The 20,359-nt window shown below is 44.9% G+C and overlaps 1 protein-coding gene across 13 annotated transcripts in view; it reads left to right on the top strand.

Moving 5' to 3' along the window:
- LOC133346171 (tensin-3-like) overlaps positions 1-20,359 on the top strand; it is a 135,874-nt gene that overhangs the window by 40,886 nt on the left and 74,629 nt on the right. For 9 of the 13 annotated variants that reach the window (XM_061557649.1, XM_061557648.1, XM_061557641.1 and 6 more), the window contains one exon: positions 10,879-10,917. Coding sequence is in view for 11 of the 13 variants with exons in the window: in XM_061557641.1 (XP_061413625.1) it covers positions 10,879-10,917 (39 nt within the window). In the remaining 2 variants the exon portion in view is untranslated. Of the gene's footprint in view, positions 1-4,954; positions 5,048-10,878; positions 10,918-20,359 lie in introns of those variants that run through there. The other 4 variants (XM_061557645.1, XM_061557644.1, XM_061557647.1 and 1 more) reach the window with 3 other exon arrangements.

The raw sequence follows: 20,359 nt of genomic DNA, 5'->3' as shown, positions 1-20,359 counted from the left end.
ATTTACCTTCTACGTGACTTTACCGAAAGAACCAAGAAGATGAATCCCTGCAGTCACGAAAGCTTTAAATCGAAATTTACAATCCTATAGTTAATGCCACGCACAATTCCGCATGTAATCCCACATTCAATCCCATGTGCAATCTCGTGCACAAATTCACATACAATCCCCGAACACAGTCCCATGCCCAATTCACCCGCTATAATCTGCAAAACCTTGGTTAAGTGCCCACTTTCCCCTTGGGATGCCAGGTTCCTTTGCAAGTCACCCTGTGGTCAGAATCCGGAATACTTTTCCTTGTTTTGTACACACACACACCTACCACCGTGGGGATGCAGCCTTCACATTCTTGTGGCATTCCGCCACGTGGCGCCACCAGGGACCTTGTGGTAAAAAGAGGATTTTTTTCACGTATTGCCCATTACAACGTTTACAACAATTTTTTTTTGTAAGTCTGGAGAAATTATACACAAACAAGGGCTCTTTTGTTCCGTGTCCCGGCACCACCAAAGGCTGCGCGGCATGGGAAGAGGGGGTGGAAGTGTTATGCTTGTGCGTGTGCTTCAGTTCTTGTGTGCATGCGTCTATTAACTTAATGGTGTAGATGTAAGCGTACGTGCACGTGTTTGTGTGTGGAGGGGTATGTGGGGAGTGGTGATGCAGCGGTTAGAGCGCCGTGCTACGAACCCAGTTACCCGAGTTCGATTCCCGCTTGCGGCCAAAAACCAACGGTGACGATTATCTGATCCGGTACTGGCCCTCCCCTAGGTCGACTAAACCTCAAATGGGTTCCACGTGTGATGTGTAAACATCGCCACCAGACAGACATAGGCAGCCAGGCATGGTGGTTGCCACCTACCTTCATAGGTGCTCGTTGACAGCACTTTCCACAGCAGTCTGTTGAGGCTATACGGAGGACATTTGTCTTTGTGTGTTTTCCTCCACTCGTATATGAACACTGCAGTGCAGCGGCGAGCATACGCCACTGCAGTACCATGAACACCCTTAATGCAGTCCTCCACTAAGGTTTGATTTAGCTTACATTTAATCAACTATGTAGGGGTGTAGTCAGGGAGTTGGGGGGTGGGTAGAGGTAGCCCGGTACAAGTGACACGACCGCCTTCTGTGCTGTCCTGGCTACAATAGGGAATGGGACCTGCCCTACCAGTACAAATAGCTACACGGAGGGATCGTTTTGTCTTTTGTAAATGCATTACTAAGTATGGTGTGCATAAGTCATCCACGTGTAGTTTGCACATGCATTTGTCCATGAGGCTGTTCACTCTTGCGCGTCCCCATGTGTACGCATCTGTTCATGTACACACGTACACATGAACGTTACCTCTGTATGTAGGTGTGTGAGGAGTAGTGGCAAGTTGGCACAGTAGGAGGTACAGCTGGTGCATCTACAAGTCATCTCAGTCAGACAACGCATGGCACCTGGGTCTGCCTCCTGACCTCCTGTCAGTGAGCCTTCGACACTTCACGTGGCCTCGAAGTGCACCTGGCCTGGCACAGGCGACGTGGTGACGTCACCGTCACTTGGTCGCGAATTGCGGATATTGGTGTTGGTTAGTAGTGGCACAATGGTTCATGAACTCTGCTATGAACTCTGTGATTCAAGTACGACTTCCGACCATCGCGAGATATCAGTGGCGAGTCGTATCGTAACCTGTCCAAGGGCTCCCATTGATTGGCTCGGCATTAAATAAGTAGCTGGTGTTGTGCATAAACATTAGCACTGGGGAGACAAAGGCAGTCGGATATGGTGCTTGTTACATCACCCAGTGGTGTGTCATGTCAGCTGTGAGAGATGCTCGCTATCAGAAATTGCCCCAACAATTTATCTTGTCTTCACGTGTATATGTGCATGCTGTGTGTGCTTGTATTCGCCCACGTGTGTTTGTGTCTAAATGTCTACCACCTGCTGTGCCAGACATTTGGTATCAAGGGACCCCACAGTCCATTCTTCCCATCTCTTTCTCAAAATCCCTGTCCAAACAGCACAGGTGCAGACACCAATTCCAGAGTGAGTGCTAAATTCCACGTGTTTATTGTGCTTCTGCCTAAATTTAAACTAAAATGTCAACAAAATGTTTTTTTCTTGCCAAAAGTAGCTCATTCTTTTGCAGAGTTTATGTTGGCATTTTACTTCTCAGATAGACACGTGGTCGCAAAGGCAGTTGTGGCTTAGTGAAACGGGACCGTGTATGATGACGTCTCTATGAATTCAGAATGCAATAAATGAGTGAAGGAGATGGGACATGTAGAGAATGAGGCAGATAGGATCAGAGAGAGCGACAACCTGTCAAACTTGATGGTAGTTGGAAATGTTGTAAAATATACAATGGGTGAAGTGGACACCATGGATGTAGAGTTTATTGAAACACATGGCATAGGCAAGTTCAAATTAAAAAACGTTGGTAATAATCATTGTACATCGCATTGTGTTTATAGTGGTGTCAATCCCCTGATATGGCGTCTGTGTGTACCTGAATCGTGTGTTCATCAAAATACTTTTGGGGAAAAAAAATACATTTGGAGGCCAGAAGAGTGGATGTTGTCCTTCCCCCGCATCTTCGATTAACATGTTTGGCTACGTACGGTGTGAAAGAAGTTCAACCTACATACTAAAGAGACGTACAATAAACAGAAGAGAATGAGAAATGTCACTAATAAAATGACTACATTAGAGATATACTACGGATGGGGCAGAGAGAATCAGTGAGAGCAGCATGGCCCCAGCGGTGGTATGGGGGGGGGGGGGAGAGAAAGGGGCTGTAAAGGCGAAGGTAAGGATGCTGATTTAAATGACAAAAGCGAGGTGGGGATCAGAGATGGAAGTGGGAGAAATTATTGAGATGAGAGAGCAGAGCAAATGATGTGGGGCGAGGCGGGGTGAGACGGGTGACGACAGAAACAGACATTTAGAAAGAAAACAATTTTCAACATCTGTGAATGACTCATCAAAGAAAATCCTTAACGGTATAAACAGCAGACTCGAGTATGTGCGGGTGAGTGTATGTGTGCACGCGCGCGCGCGTGCACTTGTTTATCTGTCAGTGTTTATCTGTGTGTGGGTGTGCCATATTAGCTTATGAGAGCCCTTTGAAACAAAACAGATCCCAGGTCTGGTAATGGATCACGCAGGTCCACGCAGTGACGCACGGGCCCAGTGGGGGTCACTCCTTGGCACTCCCTTCTGATATCCATCATGAGCACAACTCCTATATCTCCGTTAGGGTCAATGGATTTGAGTGGCTCGTACAGCGAGATACACCTCAGTTCCGGTCACGCATGACACAACCCACTTTTGGCTTTAGCACATGTAGAGTGGCACTGTCAATGTATAGCGATGCAGCCGCTGATAAATCCATGCCTGAAATCCAGCGGTTTGGAGGCAGGGGTTAGTAGTGCGACAAATAGACGTATGGATATGTCTGTGCGGACCTTTGTTTTACCCTGGATATGTTTGATTATTCTCCAGGTGTTCATATTTAGCAAAATAACCCTTAAAAAGGAATTGACCAAACACCCCAATGCAGGACCATTCGAAAAGAAAATCCTGAGATTGAATGAGGCTTTCTTGGATAAATGAAATGAAAATTTCAGTCACAAATAAAATTTTGTTCGTGATAAATATTAGTAGACTTGAGATGCACAACTCTGGAATGAAATTATTTCCCTTTTAATTATACAGCTACAAAATTGTTGCAAATAATAAAGGGAAACACTTTGCAGCAGTACTAGTGATGGGTTGTTTTAGGCAAAGGCAGGTTCGAGGGAAACTTAACACGTAGTTTTTTTTCATAGCCAATATTATTATTCAAACTTGTTTTTTGGGTTAGGCCATGTAATGTAATGTTACATAGCCTAACCCACCATAAAATCAACAATGAATGAGGGAAGTTTGTTGTAAAACAGAACTTTAAAAGCATGTACAGACTCACATTAATTTTCGTTATTTATGGTTCTGAGGGAGCGGTGCTGCATTGCATTATGAACCTTGGTGACCTTATTTCCATTACCGGCCATGGCTAATGTGTACTGACCAGTGTGGTGAAGTATGGTCAAACAATTCCCATGACTGACACGGTGTGGGCAGGCCTTCATCCAACAGTCGATTGACCATAGGCTGTAAATTATTACATTTATTATGCCTCTTTAAATACATCCATAACAAAATCCACTTCAATAATAACTTAACTAAATACTTTACAGGGCGTGTCACTTTAGGCTCGTGCAAACAATGTTTGTTTAGGATCCTAAGCGCAACACTTTTAACCCAGTCAGGATGGTGGTCCTCTGGATAAACCTGTCCCCGACATAGCAACATGGAATTTACACCTTGGGGCAGAGCTACCAATGAAGATATGAGTCATGTTACTTTAATAATATCACTTGCCCATTTCCAAAATTCGTGGGACGTTCAATCTGCCATATGGTGCTTTGTGTATCATTTTTGTGGCTTTGGCCCTACTTGTTATTTCTCCTTTGATGGGTTCCTCTTCTTCGGCTGGCAGAAAGAATGTTATTTCATGCGTCCATTCTAGGAACATCTCAATGGAGAGCCCTCATGATGGTGGTTGTGTTTCGGGAGACTTTTGAGAAGCTAGGAGCCAGCCGGGTGGCTCTGATGGCCATGAGTTTGTTTTTTTTACTACCGAGAAAGATGTGTGTGTACGGGTAAAAGATTTATAGAGCATGGCAAGGTGGGGGTGGACATCCAGGGAAAAAAAAAGTTGGAGCTCATTGTGAGACAGAGGTTCAGCATTTCAAGCAAAGCCACGCTGGTGGTGGTGGTGGCGTCAGACCGAACTTGCAGACAGGAAGTGGGAGGCCCTCTGCACGCAGCCACACCCCACCCCCAGCCATCCAGCCAGCCACCCACCCACACTCAGGCTTGAGGGGAGAGGGGTGGGAGGGGTGGGTGGCTCGTGGTTTATTTGGTCAATCATTATACCGCGGGGGCTTAGACGAGGAGGAGAAGGGAGAGCAAGAGACAGACGGGCGGGCGGGCAGACGGGCAAAGAGCATGCGTCTGCAGGTGTGTGCACATGTGTGAGTGCGCGCGTGTTTGAAAGGTATGGTGAAGTCTAAGTAGTCGATTGTCACACCAGAGCACTTTGCTCACCCGTTTACGTTTGCATCTTGTTTGATAAAATGTGTATACGAGTGAGCAAGTATGTAGGTACGTATGACTCTTTACGCGTGCATAGATGTGCGTATGTGCGTGCGTGTACGCGTGACTTTTCTTCTTAAAAGTGCAAGTTAACGGGTTTCTGCATGTGTACGTATTCGCGAGCACGTGCGTGCAAGCGAATTTTTTTTCTCGGCAGCGACCATGTGTCATACATTCACAGGAATGTGCGCGCGCGCGTGTGTGTGTGTGTGCGCGCGCTCAATCTGCGTGTTAAAATTAATGTTCTTGAATTAAAAATAAATCTGGGTGCTGGAGCATTGTGTGATGATCGCGAGTAGCTATGCGAACCGCGCGTGATCATATCCCACCGAGACAACGCGTGTCAAATTGGGGCTGGCGTGATTGTCACTAAAACATTTTTTTTTCGGTAATGAGACGACGGCTCGATTTGCTACCCACCCACCACGCTTGGGTCATAGCTGGCCACAGATTATGTCATTAAAATTCCTCTTGATTCAAATATACCCTCGTTTCACTCTTAAGTTTATCCGTGCATTTCCACGCGCTTCTATTTGTCATCATCCCGGTACATCTAGTCATAGTTCCCCCCGTCTGTATGATACAAATTTTAGACATTGTGCATAGATCCATAGAAGCGTTGATATTTTCAAATCGTATTGAAGTATAACTATCTTACACGTGAGGAATCTTCAACGCTGATATTTGCTTAATAACACAACCTCAGTGGTACTCCAATACTTAAGTATGCACACTTAATCTCACCCTAATACACACACAGAAACTTCTGTCCACATAACCATGGGACTTGTGCCAGGAAAGGTGCGCATTGAGACCATGCATAAATATATATGCACACACTCACACAGCCATGACCACATTCAACGCATATGCAAGGTAAAACGATGCGTCGATTTATCGATCAATATAAACAACAAATTATGGTCGTCTGCAACGTTGTACAAGGTATCGATGTTAAAATTTAATTTGCAACCCTGAATCGTGACAATTCGTTGAACCGACGGGGTGTGTAAGTAGTTTTTATACCTATCATGGAATACAATTCTGAACAAAGACAACAATTCCCCGTATAGCATTTAAAAGACTGTTCGGGCAAGTGCTGTTAGCAAGCACCTATTACGTCCAGCACAGCACATGAGGGGGTGGGTCGCCAGCACAACACCCGGCCGCCTTTGTCTTCCCAATGCGAATGTTTGCAAACTGTACCAGCTACTAATTTAGGGCCGAGTCGACCTAGGGTTGTCCCAGGACCGGTTCAGATATTCATCACTGACGTTGGCTGCGAGCGGGAATCAAACTTGGGATTCGTCGAGCAGGGTGCAAATCACGACACTTTTGCTCCCCACACGAATCCTTGACCATACGGAACAAACGCACACACACACGCGCACAAAACAATTGTCCCCCATATCAATTCTTTCCACTTTACCCCATCCCCATCATCTAACTCCCTTTCCCTCCCAAACTCCATGGACATCTACCCAACTTGTCCTCCCCGGCACTCTCGTTCTTCCGCACTCCAGCCTGCCGCTTCCACTCACTCACTTTCTCTCACCTCGCACCCATTTACGCCTTCCGAATGTTCGTGAGCACCCGTTTCGCTCTCCCTCGCACACTCGCCAGCGTGGGACGAGTGCTGCGCCCCACTCTCCCGAGGCGTGCCACGCTGCAGCTGGGCAGGCACACCCGGAGACGGCCGCCACTCGGCTGTGTTTTCTTCTTATTCTTCTTCCCAATTTCACGACGCCGAATGCGTCGCCGTTCCGATGATGGGGATCCGTGGCCACGTGAGAGGGGTACACTTGAACCTGGCCATCTATAGAACTTTGCTGGGAACCTGCGCAGTTCCACAGGGGTACGCGTTGATCTGCCTAGTCGCTGGGTACTGTGAAAAAGAGGTACCCTCTGATTTGGGGGGTATCTGCAGTTACACACTTGGTCAGATATACAATGCGCAATGATAGTAACTAGCGCGTTTGGTCTTTGTGCCATTCTCATAGCTGAATGTTATCGCGAATGCTCGATGTTTCACAGACGGGTATGGTCTGCCAGTAGGGGGTGATGTTGCTATGTAATTTTAACCAATTGGATAATCAGGTCATTTTCGAGTAACCTTGCAAGTTTGACAACTTTGGACCGTGACGCCAAGTGACACATAACCAGATATTTTGTCAAACGACATCATGGGATCTTGAATGTCCACTGTGAAGCAGATGCTGGCAAAGTTTTTTTTTGCTTTATGCACCCAAACCGTGTAAATCAGGTGACGCTGATGCACGGCCACTCGGGCACCTCACCAAGCACATCCACCCAGTGGCGGCGGTCCCTGCGTGAGCGTCTCGCTTGTCCGTGGTGGCAGAAGCAGCGTGGAATTAATTAGGCTTGTCTAAACAGTTCAGAGATTAATAGCAACCACAGCGGCCGTTACCAATGGGACCTCCACAGCAACTTTGTGACTGCCTGCAGAACATTTCCTTTCTGAGCCCAAGTGTTTGTTTCGCAACCGTCCGTGTATTGAGGCTATCTTGCCAGGGACGCCATACAGGGACAACATCATAACAATTGCTCCATCTTTGGAGGTAAACGCTAGCTTAAAGTCCATCATCTTTACAGCCACTGTTTTCTGGAATTCTAAACATTTCCCCCATCATTTGTCTCGGGGGTAAATATCATGTCTTCGCAAATCCCTTCAAGATCTTCCCCATTATATTGTCATCAATAGAATGCCCTGGCAGTTCTAAAATGTGCAATTAAACTCTTGGTTGCATTGCTAATTTTACGGAAAATAAATGACAGCCCTTTGTCATTTATCGCTGGATGAAAGCCATGCAATGCATTATCTGTTATGGGGGGTTGTTTTACAGCACTTCACCGTGATGGTCAGTGCGGGTTGGTGAAGCGGGGGCCCAGAACTGGTTCAGATCTTACTCGCCACTGATGTCAATCATGGCTGGGAAACTAACCCAGGTCACTGGATTCACAGCATATACAAAATTAATGGAAACACTTTAGTTGATAACATGACTCAAAACTATATATCCAGCCCAAAGGTTGTGAGTTCAAACACTTCTCGGTAGGGCATTGACTGATTCCATGATCACTCCAGCATACAAATAACACGAGGCCCAATTTTTGAGAAGTAAACTGTTTGTTCTTTTGAGATGCTGGTTGCTATAATATAATATGTAATTTACACTACGAGCTCAGGACCTCAAACAGAGATAAATGCAGGACAATGCTCATTTGAATAAGGGGACACATTTGCATTTTGATAATAGATTAACTGATTAATGCATTAGAGTCCTTATTCGTTGCACGGTGTTCTGAATCCTGATGATTTAGCTACGCAGTTACCCCCCCCCCCCCCCCCAATGTAGAGCTTTCTCCAGATACTCTGCTTTAAACCCACATACAAAAATACTCAAGCACGATTAGGCCAAACCTATTATTGTTGAGTGTGACTTCACTTTAACAAAAGAACATAAGAAATGTTACAAACGAGAGAGGGCCATTCAGTCCGTTTGGCTCGTTGGGTTGTTATCAGCAGATCAATTCTAGAATATCATGGAGGAGTATCTTGGATCTGTGAGCAGACTGTTGCAGACTCCCACCACACTTTGCATCGTAAAAAATCAATCAGCTACCTTAAGCCTCCGTTGTGAACTTTCCTGCGTGCAGGTTTCCACCCATGGCCTCTGGTTCTCTTCTCTGTGTTGAGCTTAAAGTAGTCATCTGGATAACCTTATTATTTATTATTTTGTTGACATGTAATAAGTCCCTACGTAATCTTATCTGTACAAGACTATGATGACACACAGGTGTTTAGGAAGTTTACAATGCAATTTGTAACCACATCAGACAGTGGTATACTTATGGGGGGTACACGTGCATCTTGGGAGCAGATAAAAGCATTTATTGGGGTGTTTTCTTTTCTAATTCTATATCAATTATGCCACCAATGGCAGTTACATTTCATCTCCAAGCTACCAGGAACTCCTAACGGATTAGCAGAGCAGTCCAGTTATGATAGAACCATGATTTGATACGTGCGTTGTTTTATTATGTATTCATATATACATCCTCAGATATGGTTATGACCAAATTAAGTACTATGAGCAAATTTAAAGATGGCATATTTGTTGTGACTATCACAGCAGTGGCTCGGATAACATTGTCTTGCTACAAGTCAAAGATAAAAGTGAGTTCCTGCTCAAATGAGCATTGGGGCAATGCTTATCTGTTGAAGCCACTAAACCAGTGGTGGGAATCTACGTGCCTATGGCTGGGGCAAGTATGTCCATAGGACGAAGACTGCTGAATGACCCACTAAATGGTACTGACTGTATCAACCACCAGAGGAAATGGTGGGGTAAGTCAACCGCAAACCAGGAATTGAACTAACGTGGGTGTCATAAATATTGGCTTAATACTCGTGCTCGGATCTTTGTCCTTTAAGAACCCACTCAGATGTGTTTTCAGTAGCATTCTTAGATGGGGCCTCGTGATCGTTGACAATCAGAGATGGCGTCAATTGCACCTCACATGACCACGGCCCCTTTTGAAATGCCCTCGCCTCGTATCTACGCCCGTCACTCAGACTCACGTTAGCCAGACCCCCCGCTTCTCTGTATTGTTCCTAGCGGCCCTAGAGCTCAGGGGCAATGGATGCTCTGTAAGATGCGCTTCTCTGCTCCGGGCCAGAGTTCAATCAACGTCCCAGCATGGCACTACCGGACACCGTGCAGCGGGAGGTGCCATTTTCGTCTCTCGGACGATACATTAAACCAAGGCCCCTGTCTGCCCTGAAGACACAGAAGACCCCATGTTGCTCTTCATTAAAGATCGCTGGACCTGAACCTTGCGTTCCCAGATACAATCCCGGTATCGCTGAAGAGTATCGCTGGGGTGGAAACAACTATCTTTGTATGATAATACGTCTACCACAAACAAATAATAAAAACATGTGTTTAAGTAAATATATTCTTCTTTTGTGGGAGCGGGACATCCATGTTAATGAGATGTGTGCAACATCATGGCTATATACTGGTCACTAACCGATGAATCACCTCCTTGCTTAAGAGCCACCTGAGAGCCTGTTGAGACGAGACATCCTCTCATTTGTAAGAAGGGCCTCAATCTGCACACATTACAGGAGCATCGCAGAAACCTAGCAAGGGCAGTCAGCAGGTTGTAATTCTTGCCTCCGATTAAATTTTTATACACTTACATTTTTTTTTATAAAAGTGTAAAAGATTGGAGATTTTTGACTGTCCTTGTTTATTTATCATCACACACTCGTGACCTCCGAATGCAGCTGTTTGTTTAGGTCTCCCCTTTGAGTACACAACATTTATACACGCATGTGCGCACGCAGTATGCCGTATATAAACCTGAGACCATCCCTGTTGGCCTGCTTCTAAGAATCCCATGCGTGCCCCCAGAGGTTTGTGCAATTCATAAACGCAAACTGGCAGTTCGTGAACGTTGCAAAATGTTAAACACAACAGCACATGTTTATAGTGAGGAAGCCATATTCCGTTACCCGCATGCCTCTGCTCACATGCTATGTGTTTGCCCGCTTTATTTTGCCAGTGGTAGAATTTTGTTTTTCTCGGGAAAAAAACCTACGTGATATAATTTCCTGTTTGTGCCACCCAAACTCCAAGCAGTTGATGCCCTGGCTTTGTCACTCACAGGGGCAGATTGCTGTGGAGCCTCCTGTGAGCCGTACCCAGGTAAGGAGCTTTATTCCTTGTTCATTTACACACTTTTATGATACGTAAAAAATGGTTCAGCCCTTAATTTGTTTGTTTACTCGCTACTGCTTGCAGTTTGGTCTTCACAAGGGGGAGCTTCAGAGAGCCATTCTGGAGGGTATATTTATATGTTAGCCTTTTCTTCCACACAGGCGAGATATCTTAAAAGAGGTGGGAACACCCACACTTTACTCCACCATGTGTAAGCTGCCGATGAACTAACCGTGGTTTACGATTTATACTGCTGGATGGACAGAGGTGGAGGGATTAAGAAATGTGCCCATTTCAACGGCTGTACCGGGGGATCGGATCGGCAACTTATGGGTTGCTGTATATTCATTTGTCCAATGATATATTCATTAAGCTTTTTGGAGAGGTGGTGCAGCAGTTTTTAACATTCTTTTAAAAAAATGTAATAAGTGAAGGGTCAGGGCGCATCGAATCGCAATACCCTGGCTTGCCAGCAGAATGCAGTACAGAAAGTGTGGACTGATATCATCTGTCCCTTCCGTTTGGGATAGCATGTTGCCCCCTCGCATATGCTGGTTTTCTCTAGGTGCTCCGGTTTCCTACCACATGTACAAACACTCGCGAATTGTCTGAAAACATCTGAATATATAGAGAACTGCAGAGCAATTATTGGTGCCTACTTCCTGCCTGGCAACCTTGCAGCTTATCTATGGGTTCTCAGTGATTGTGAGATGCAATTTGCATGAACGACGATGCGATATTAAATGAATTATTATATTACTGGGCGGCAAGTGGCAAGTATTATGCAAAAACCCGTACTGGGCCCCCTCACAAACTCACAGTGATGAGCATGGTGAATGAAGTTTGGTGAAACAATATTTAAGACCGACATGGTATGGGGAGTGTTCGATCCAGTTGAGTGAATTGACAAAGAGTTTAACTTTAAAATAAATAAATCTAAAAGTCTCTCGTTGAGTATTGGGCACGTTAAACATATTTTAACATGTTTTTTCTTTTGCAACCAGATGTTTTAAATTTGCTCGTAGAAAATAAATTCATCACAATGATTAAGACAGAAAGAATAATACCTTTGCAAATGTGTGTTGCAATGTGTTGACAAACTATGCACGGAGAATCAGTACAGTTACTAGCACTATAGACATCCATCGGTGAAACTCTACAGACATTGGGTAGAGGTCATCTGTAAAATGACCCATGGTGCACACAAGACAGGAATCATCTTAAATATAACAGATAGCAGACAGGGATCATCACCAAAGGCCTGTGTGGGATTTTCCTCCGGCGTTTTCCATGAGTCACAGGATGCATTTTCTATTGGAGCTCAGGATGGAACGTGTCTGTGGTGCCGTTTTCCAGTCGCGATGGATTTGCCAGAGAAATCGACCTGGAATAAAGTGGCTTGGACAATCCAGGTTCTGAAAAAAGTCGGCCAAAGGCAAACTGGCTGGTATAGAAGAACGTCTCCGACAAATTGACCCAGGCAAACAGGCCGCAATCCTCGGTAGCTGGAAGACATCCGAGCACGTTCAAAGTAGTTATTTACGCCCGAGCGGAAAATTCGATAAGAGCCGTTGCACGTAATTCATCTACGGACCAGACACAGACGCACACAAAACATACCCCACACACGCGCGCGCGCACTTTCAACGGGAATAAAAGTAATGCTGTAAATTACGTTTTTGAAAAGGGATGAAGTACCATTAAGACTGTGTGTGACTCGTGTGTCGCCTGTGCTGTGATCTCAGGCTCCGGCGGGACTGTGCCGTAATCTGCGCCCTTGTCATTAACTCTAAATGGCCTCTCGAGCGCGACCGTAAACTCTTCAACGAGTTTCAATTGTAAATGGCTGACGTTATACTATGTTCACACGGCCGCGTTGTTAGCGCGGCGCTGCAAGCAGCCCAATTTGGTGGCGTCACGTCGGCCTCTCGTTACGAGCAAGGTCCGTCCGCGCTCCCCGTTCCATTTGGCCGCTCAGTGCCCATAAAAGGCCGCCTTTTAGGTCGACTGTTTCGTTTTTTCCTTTCCCTCCCTTCACTTTCCCCACCACCACCACCACCCCCGCTATCCTCCGTAAACGATCACTTTTCAAATATTTTTTGCAACATGCACGTCTTTGCCAGCGCAGTGCGTGTTCGCATGGGGCGGTTTGTTTAGCAAATGAGCCGTGCGTGTGAGAGAGGGAATACCGGCCACGTGAAGGCCACAAATGGGTGGCGTTGGAGCTGGGGCGAATTTTGATGGGGGCTCAGGGTGGAAGGTGTAGGGAGTTTTGGAAGGGGGCTAGAGAGTAGGCGTATTCCTCGTGAGGCTGAAACAACACTTGGAGCTGCATGAAGCCGCCAGTCCCTTCCTGTTTGGCTCACGTCTGCCTTCTCCACTCCGGTTCCGTTCATAGAACTTGTGCCACAACACAAGACTCAGGAACTCACAGGGAAAAGCAGGGAGCCTTTCGGATTAGGGATGACGGCACGTCGGGAGTGTCTGTGTATGTAAGCTTTTGTACGTATGCACTACGAACCCGCTCACGGCCACCACCAACAACAGTGATAGTGAATTATCTGAAACGGTCATAGGCCTCCCCTAGGTAGACTCAGCCTCAAATAAGTACCTTGTGCAATGTGTAAACATCGCCACTGGGGAGACAAAGGCGGTCAGGCATTGTGCTGGCCACTCATCCCATCGTGTGCCGTGCCGGCCTTTATGGGTGCTCGATAACAGCACTTGCCGCAACAGTCTGTCGAGGCTATAAGGGGGATATTTGTCTTTGTATTTAATCATATGTATTTATGTATGTGCATACATTTAGTGTATCCGTGTGTAGGGGTTAGGGCGGGGGAGAAGCAGTGCATTGTGCCACTAATCTGGCAATCTGGATTTGATTCCCAGACATGGATAATATCAATAGCAGTGGTATCTGAAGCTGTCGTAGACCTCCCGAAGATTGGCTCAACTTTAAATAACTACCTGGTGTGGTGTTGTATAAATCAGCACAGGAGAGACAAAGGTGGCAATACTTGGTTCTGGCCACACCACCTCCTCTTGCACTACATAGGCCTTAATATGTGTTCACTAACAACACTTGACCCAGAAGTTTATATGGCTATATGGTGGAGTTTTTGTATGTTTGTGATTGTACTCTTACCTACATATGCACGGATGTGTTTGGCATTTGTGTGTTTTTTTCTAGTCTTCTAGCGTATGGCAAGCATTTGTCAATTATACGTCCAGGTTTAAGTTTGTAAGCTATTTGTAGTTTGTTTCCGATATTGTCCACTGGGTCATCATCTTTAATGTTTTCCGCTTGTGGAAAAGGCGTGCGCAGCAAGCGAGCTCGGTCGCCGCCCCACAGTTTTTCTTGGGCAAGAGCGAAGCCACGTGGAGTGGCGGTGGGGTCCCCTCGACGAGGCTTCCATGAGGAACCTCGGCAGAATGCCACCATCGTCGCCAGCGGTCCTCATTTTGGCCCCGCTTCATCCAGTTGTCTCGCTTGGCACGATCCCAGATTAGTTTGTGGCATCTCAGACGAGTTTTCGAGCAGTTCTTGGTGTCACCAGGAAGTCGATGCTTTGCTCGGATTTTTCTCACTTGGTTCAGATGTCGCGGCATCCCCGCCGGAGGTCTGCTGGCAACAACGTTGGCCAGAAATGGGTGGCCACTCAGTGGGAGTGCGTTTCATTGTGCCCATTATTGTTTGAAGGGCGCCGTTGATCTGGACGTCCAATTTATTCGTGTGGGCGCATGATCCCCAAATTGACATACGGATATACTTAGCACTGGGGTACACGAGGGCAAGGGTGGCCGTACGTAGAGTTTTGGTGACGGCTGATAGATTCCATGCAGAGATACTACTGGAGTCAAGATGCTACACTGTTTCTCAGCAAGCAGCTCTGGGAGTATATCTATCGAAAATCCTGACCATACAAACATACGATATATATTCATTCAGAGTGTCCTCTCCAGGTTTCCACTCTTCCGTTGTTTGTGTTTCTCAGATGCAGCTGATCCTTCATATGCAGTATGCGCACTGTTCACAATGAAAACTGAGCTCATTCAAAATGGACCCGAGCAGCTCATTGTAAAAAATTGTATCCAGATGATACTGGACAACAACTAATTTCCATAATACTATTCATATGTATCCTATGAGAATTATTCTCTGCCGAACGACAGCAGCTATTGCATTTTATATATTAGGTTGTCAGTGGGACAGTGACATTCATGAATGCATAGTTGAATTTCTCATGGTCAACATTCGGAACGCATTCAAATATCGTACTGTAGAAATTATTCTCCTTACCCAGCAAAGCCTCACCGAGTCTCAGAACTCTTTGTTCGGAGGGTCCCGCATTTGTACGCTTAGCCAGAACCCACACAGACTGTTTAGCATGTGGGAGGAAACCGGAGAACCCAGAGAAACCCACACATATAAGAGGGGAACACTCAAAGCTCTGCGCAGATATATTTAAGCATCCTTTGATGTACTGACCACCCTTGCAGCCCAATTCTCCAACCCCTGATAATCCTAGGCAGTCTCCCATCCCGGTGACAACTGTGCTCAGCCCTGCCTAGCTCGCAGGATCTGAAGTTGTGAGTGGCTGGACACAGAAATACAGAGGGGATACTGCACGGGGTCATTCCTGTGGATTTTGATATGTTTATGGACAGCGAGTGGTCAACACTAGGGGTGCAGATAGACCCACAACACGTGGATTGGAATGTGAATGGATCAATATCATATCATATCCTTATCAGTTGATCAGCTTACAGGATTGTGAAGTACTTTTAAACTAACTTAACAGCCAGCAACTACCGCCAAAGCGTAGGCGGTGAGACGCCCCCTGTTGAATTTAGAGGGCTTTGGTTTGATAATTATTAAGTCGGAATAAAATTTTCACGTTTTTTTTTTGCAGTATATATATTTTAAATCCATCCTCATGTGCTGTAATGAATACCATCACATTTTAACTTCCTGGATTCTCGTTTTGAAGCCTGAATATATTTTTTTGTCCGTGATGATGTTTGGCACATTTGCAAGCAAAACGTCATCGTGTTTACTGCTACATTTTTGCCTGTGAGAATTGCCATCCAATTTGCCGGCGAGATGAAAAACAACAACAATACTAAAAATAATCGGAGAATAATGAATATGCATGTGCACCATGTGATGGCTTAATTTGTTTGGCCACGTCGAGATGGTGGAGAGTTTCACGACACATATTTGGTCAAATCATGATGTTTCCTCACCCAAACATCAATAATAAATCGTAATGAATATGTAGCGATATTAAATACGAAAATAAATGTCAAAAACACGTAAAAAATACAATACGTTCATATGCATCAATTACGAAATGTAAAAAGAAAGGTTTTACTGCTGAAGAAAAACTTACTGTGTTTCAACAGGGAGTGGGGGTGCCTTACCCCCTACGTGATAAGTGATGCTGTCCATCAGGGGCTACCTTTAAGTATATGTGATTCCACAGTAACAGAATTATAACATGAGACACACAGACCTTGACAAAATATATTGTTAGACTTTCCTAATTTCTAAATGTTTTTACAGAGCTTGTTAGCGTTTAATGTGCCCAAATTGTTCTTGTTGTAGTTGCATAACAGTGAACACGCTCAAATATAAATTGTACAATCATATTTTGCTGTCAAGTGGTTAAATTTGATGAAATCTTGAGTGGATGCTGATTAGCTCAGGATGGAATATGTGTTGTGAACAGACCTAACTCAAAGCATGCATGCCCTTAGTAAACACCTAGAGATGGAATGTTGGAGGCAGGGGCAGCAGTGTTTGAAAACCTTGTGGCTTGGCATTCATCATTCAAGCCGCCAAGGCTAACACACTAAGGGCAGTGATCCCAGTTTCAATCACTTTCTCATTCCTCATCATAGTGTTACTTGGCTATGACTACAATCATGGTTCCTTCTAAAATGCGTAATCGTTATATTAGCCAGACCAGAAATTAAAATTAAATGAAGACGATTAAGCCAAAACTCAACATTCTGAAACTAAATCTCATATTCTTTCGTGCAATATCAATGGCTGATAAATCTAAACACTGTGAATCTAAACATGGTTTTGTACCACGTGATGCATTTTACTACGGTAGGATTTGTTTCTGTAGCCAGAAGTTGTCTCTAGGAGCAGGTTTTAGATGCAGGAGATAAGGAAGCCTCAGTGTCATCATATAGGTCTCCATTGCAAAAAAACATCCATCTGAATGCATTTCAACCTTGCCAATGATTGATTGAATTGAATTGTATTTTTTTTATTGTATAAAACTGACAAGCTGCGAAATAAATATTACTATAAACTGAAACATTAAACGAATATAAAACTGCAAAAAGAAACCAAAATTACAATTGAAACTGACACATTATTTAAAACAAATAAATTTTCCCTACAGAAATAAAAAGCACAGTTGGAAAACTACCAGTAAACATTGTGGTCTCTCAAGCCACGGACATAAGAGATCCATCGCATTATGCCCTAAGCCATGCACGTTGCATGCCAGCCACGTGGCCATGGTTCGCTCTGGAAAAATGCACCAATTATTGCTATATTAGTCCAGTACGGACACTGCAAGGCCATCTGTCATACGAGACACACGGAGCGCAACTGAGCTACCCTGTATAAAGAAAGGAAGAAAGGAAAAAAAAGATGAAAAGCTCTCCACTGTGTATTCCCTTAACAGCCCAACATCTGCCAGTGGGTCTTACTGGCCCAGAGGTGGTCGGTCTGGGAGGGGAGCATGAGAGGAGTGGGGTGATTCTGAATTCCCTACCAAACATGGAGCCTTTTGCACTTCAACACCAAACCGTTCCTCCACAGCCCCTTTAGATTTGACTAAAGAGACACCAGTCCCTTGAGGGCCAGTGGATCCATAGTCAAGCCCGCATCAACTTGAACAAATCTCTCTTTAAGCTCCTTGCTGTTTTTTTAGTGAAAACAGCTTTGCCAGTGCCATAGTTACATAGCTGCATATCTAAAATATGTATCCATTTTGATGCAAGATTTTCGCTTTGCTTCCACGCCCTTCCCAGCCCTATGACATCGAGTGACAAAGGGTTTACTTCCTAGAGTCGCCTTCAGAGTGTTTTAACAAGTAACCTGAGCTTGAACACAAATAAACATGATATTATTGCAGAATTGACCTGAAATGCTCTGTGTCAGACCCTTTCTCCCCAACACATGTTATCTACTAAGATGTTATTTAATTTGAGTCACCTATGGTAACGCATATTTGCAGAGGCACGTGATGCTATACAGGCTCTCGCTGCTGGGGCAGAATTTTGCATTTCAGCTGTGCTTCCTGGAAAAATGTTTAAAAAATTAATTTGGAGTCGATGACAAAATGCGAAAAACATGAGTGCGGTTATGTGGCTTCACCTAACACTGAGCCGTCCACGCTACACAGGTTTTGTCTTTGGAAGAAACAGTTTGTATTCGTCCCTGGTCCTGAAGATGCATTATCTTAAGAGAAAGTGGCCCTTCAGAAACGTTGAGAGTGGGCTGGATGAGGGATTTTTGTAAATCAAAGCAGTATTATTATTAATTATTATACCGGCCGCCGTTGTCTCCCTAGGGGCATTGTTCATGCACTGCACCAGGTACTCATGTAAGGCTGAGGCCGAGGGGAGGACCAGGACAGGCTTAGATAATTGTCACTGGTGTTGTCCGTGAGCGGGAATCAAAATAGGGTCACCGGGTTTGTAGCGGAGCGCGCTAACCGCGACACCTAACGCTCCCCACACAACAAAGATCCCCCGTATAGCCTTAAAAGACTGTCGGAGCAAATGCTGCTGTTAGCGAGCACCTATGAAGGCCGGTACGGCACACCGAGGGGGTGGGTGGCCAGAACCATGCCTGGCTGCCTTTGTCTCCCAAGTGGTGATATTTATACACCACCCACCGGGCACTCATACACATGTTGTGCACAGCCACACGAATATCTCCACATTGAATCTAACCTATGGAAGAGGTGTAAGTGCTGTTAGGGAGCCCTTGATGAAAACCGGCACAGCAAATGAGTGTCTCACAACTGGCCACTTTCATCTCCTCCTTTGTGAATATTTACACCGTGTGCCAGGTACTCATGGGCTATTCCCAGAAGCCCTGCACAGATATAGATGCCACTTGCCACTGGCGAACATGGCAAAAATCAAAGCTAGATTCGGATGCTCAGAGGACAAGTTAAATGCGGTTCATGAGCACCAATTTAGGCCAGAATTGTGCACAAGGGTGCGGCGTGACCAGCGTTTGCCTTTGTCTCCCCACTACTCACGACGTCGACACATCGCACAAGGTACCCATTTAAGAGTGAGTCAATATAGGGTAGGCACATGACAGGTTTAGATATCACTAGTGGAGGGGAGGCCACACACACATGGACAAAAAACATAATGTCCACAAAGACACGTGCAATAATAGCACGAGGCCCCTCCCTGCTACACTGTGTGTGGGGTGTGGTGAGTTATAACTGAACCTAATGCATTCAGATGTATGTGCACACACGTTTAACCGATTACTGGAAAGGCCACCTTATAATAGGTCACACGGCTCACATTTTTTTTTCACCATAAAGTTGGGCCTGTGTTGTCAACAGGGATGTTTGCTGTTCTATTCTTTCTCTTTGATTTATTAGTTCTTTCCTATTTGTAAAACAATTTAGTTGCATGAGCTGTTACTCCCAAAATTTAAGGGACAGCCTGTTTTATTACGTGTCCAACGGACAACTCGTATATTACATAAAGAGTTTGTTTTTGCTGCATTCATTGAAATGTCCACAAATGTTTGAAAGCACCTGTCAATCTGAGCAACCCACAGACAAATTCCCTGCACGAAGCATCTACGAGTAAGCAAACTAGCTCTCTGAAGTGTTGTCAGGTTGTACCGCGCGTCACTCGGTATGATGTCCAATGTTTCCCTCCGCTGGCTGGCAATATCTTCAGTAACCAAATAAAAAAAAAGATTGCCCATCAATTCCCGAAGAAGCACGTGGAGCGGAACGATTGACATCCTGTCGAACAACAACGTGCGGTAAAACTCCGGCTGCAATGTTCCGCGAGCCGTACAGCACAACCGTGAATATCGACTCAGACGTCAAATCATTATTTACCAACACGTGAGAGCACATTGGGACTTCAAGTTGTTTCTTTATTTTCAAGAGAAGTCTCAAGTTCTAAGAGTAAGAGTGTACAGAATAGAAAGTACAATTGTTGTAATAAAACCTAATTCGAATTTTTATTGTATTTACATTCTAAGCAATATCAGTTAAACATTTACAGTGGAAACACATTTTTTAAACCAAAATCTATACTAACAATTAAGATGCACACTAAATGAGGGTAGAACGTAATGATTGAAACCATTTACTTTCAGGTTGTTCAAGCAATGAATCTAGTGCATCATAACAAA

The sequence above is a fragment of the Lethenteron reissneri genome, chromosome 23, assembly GCF_015708825.2.
Source record: "Lethenteron reissneri isolate LAM-NWPU_2019-01 chromosome 23, ASM1570882v1, whole genome shotgun sequence".
NCBI lineage: Eukaryota > Metazoa > Chordata > Hyperoartia > Petromyzontiformes > Petromyzontidae > Lethenteron > Lethenteron reissneri.
This window is presented reverse-complemented; position numbering and strand designations above follow the sequence as displayed.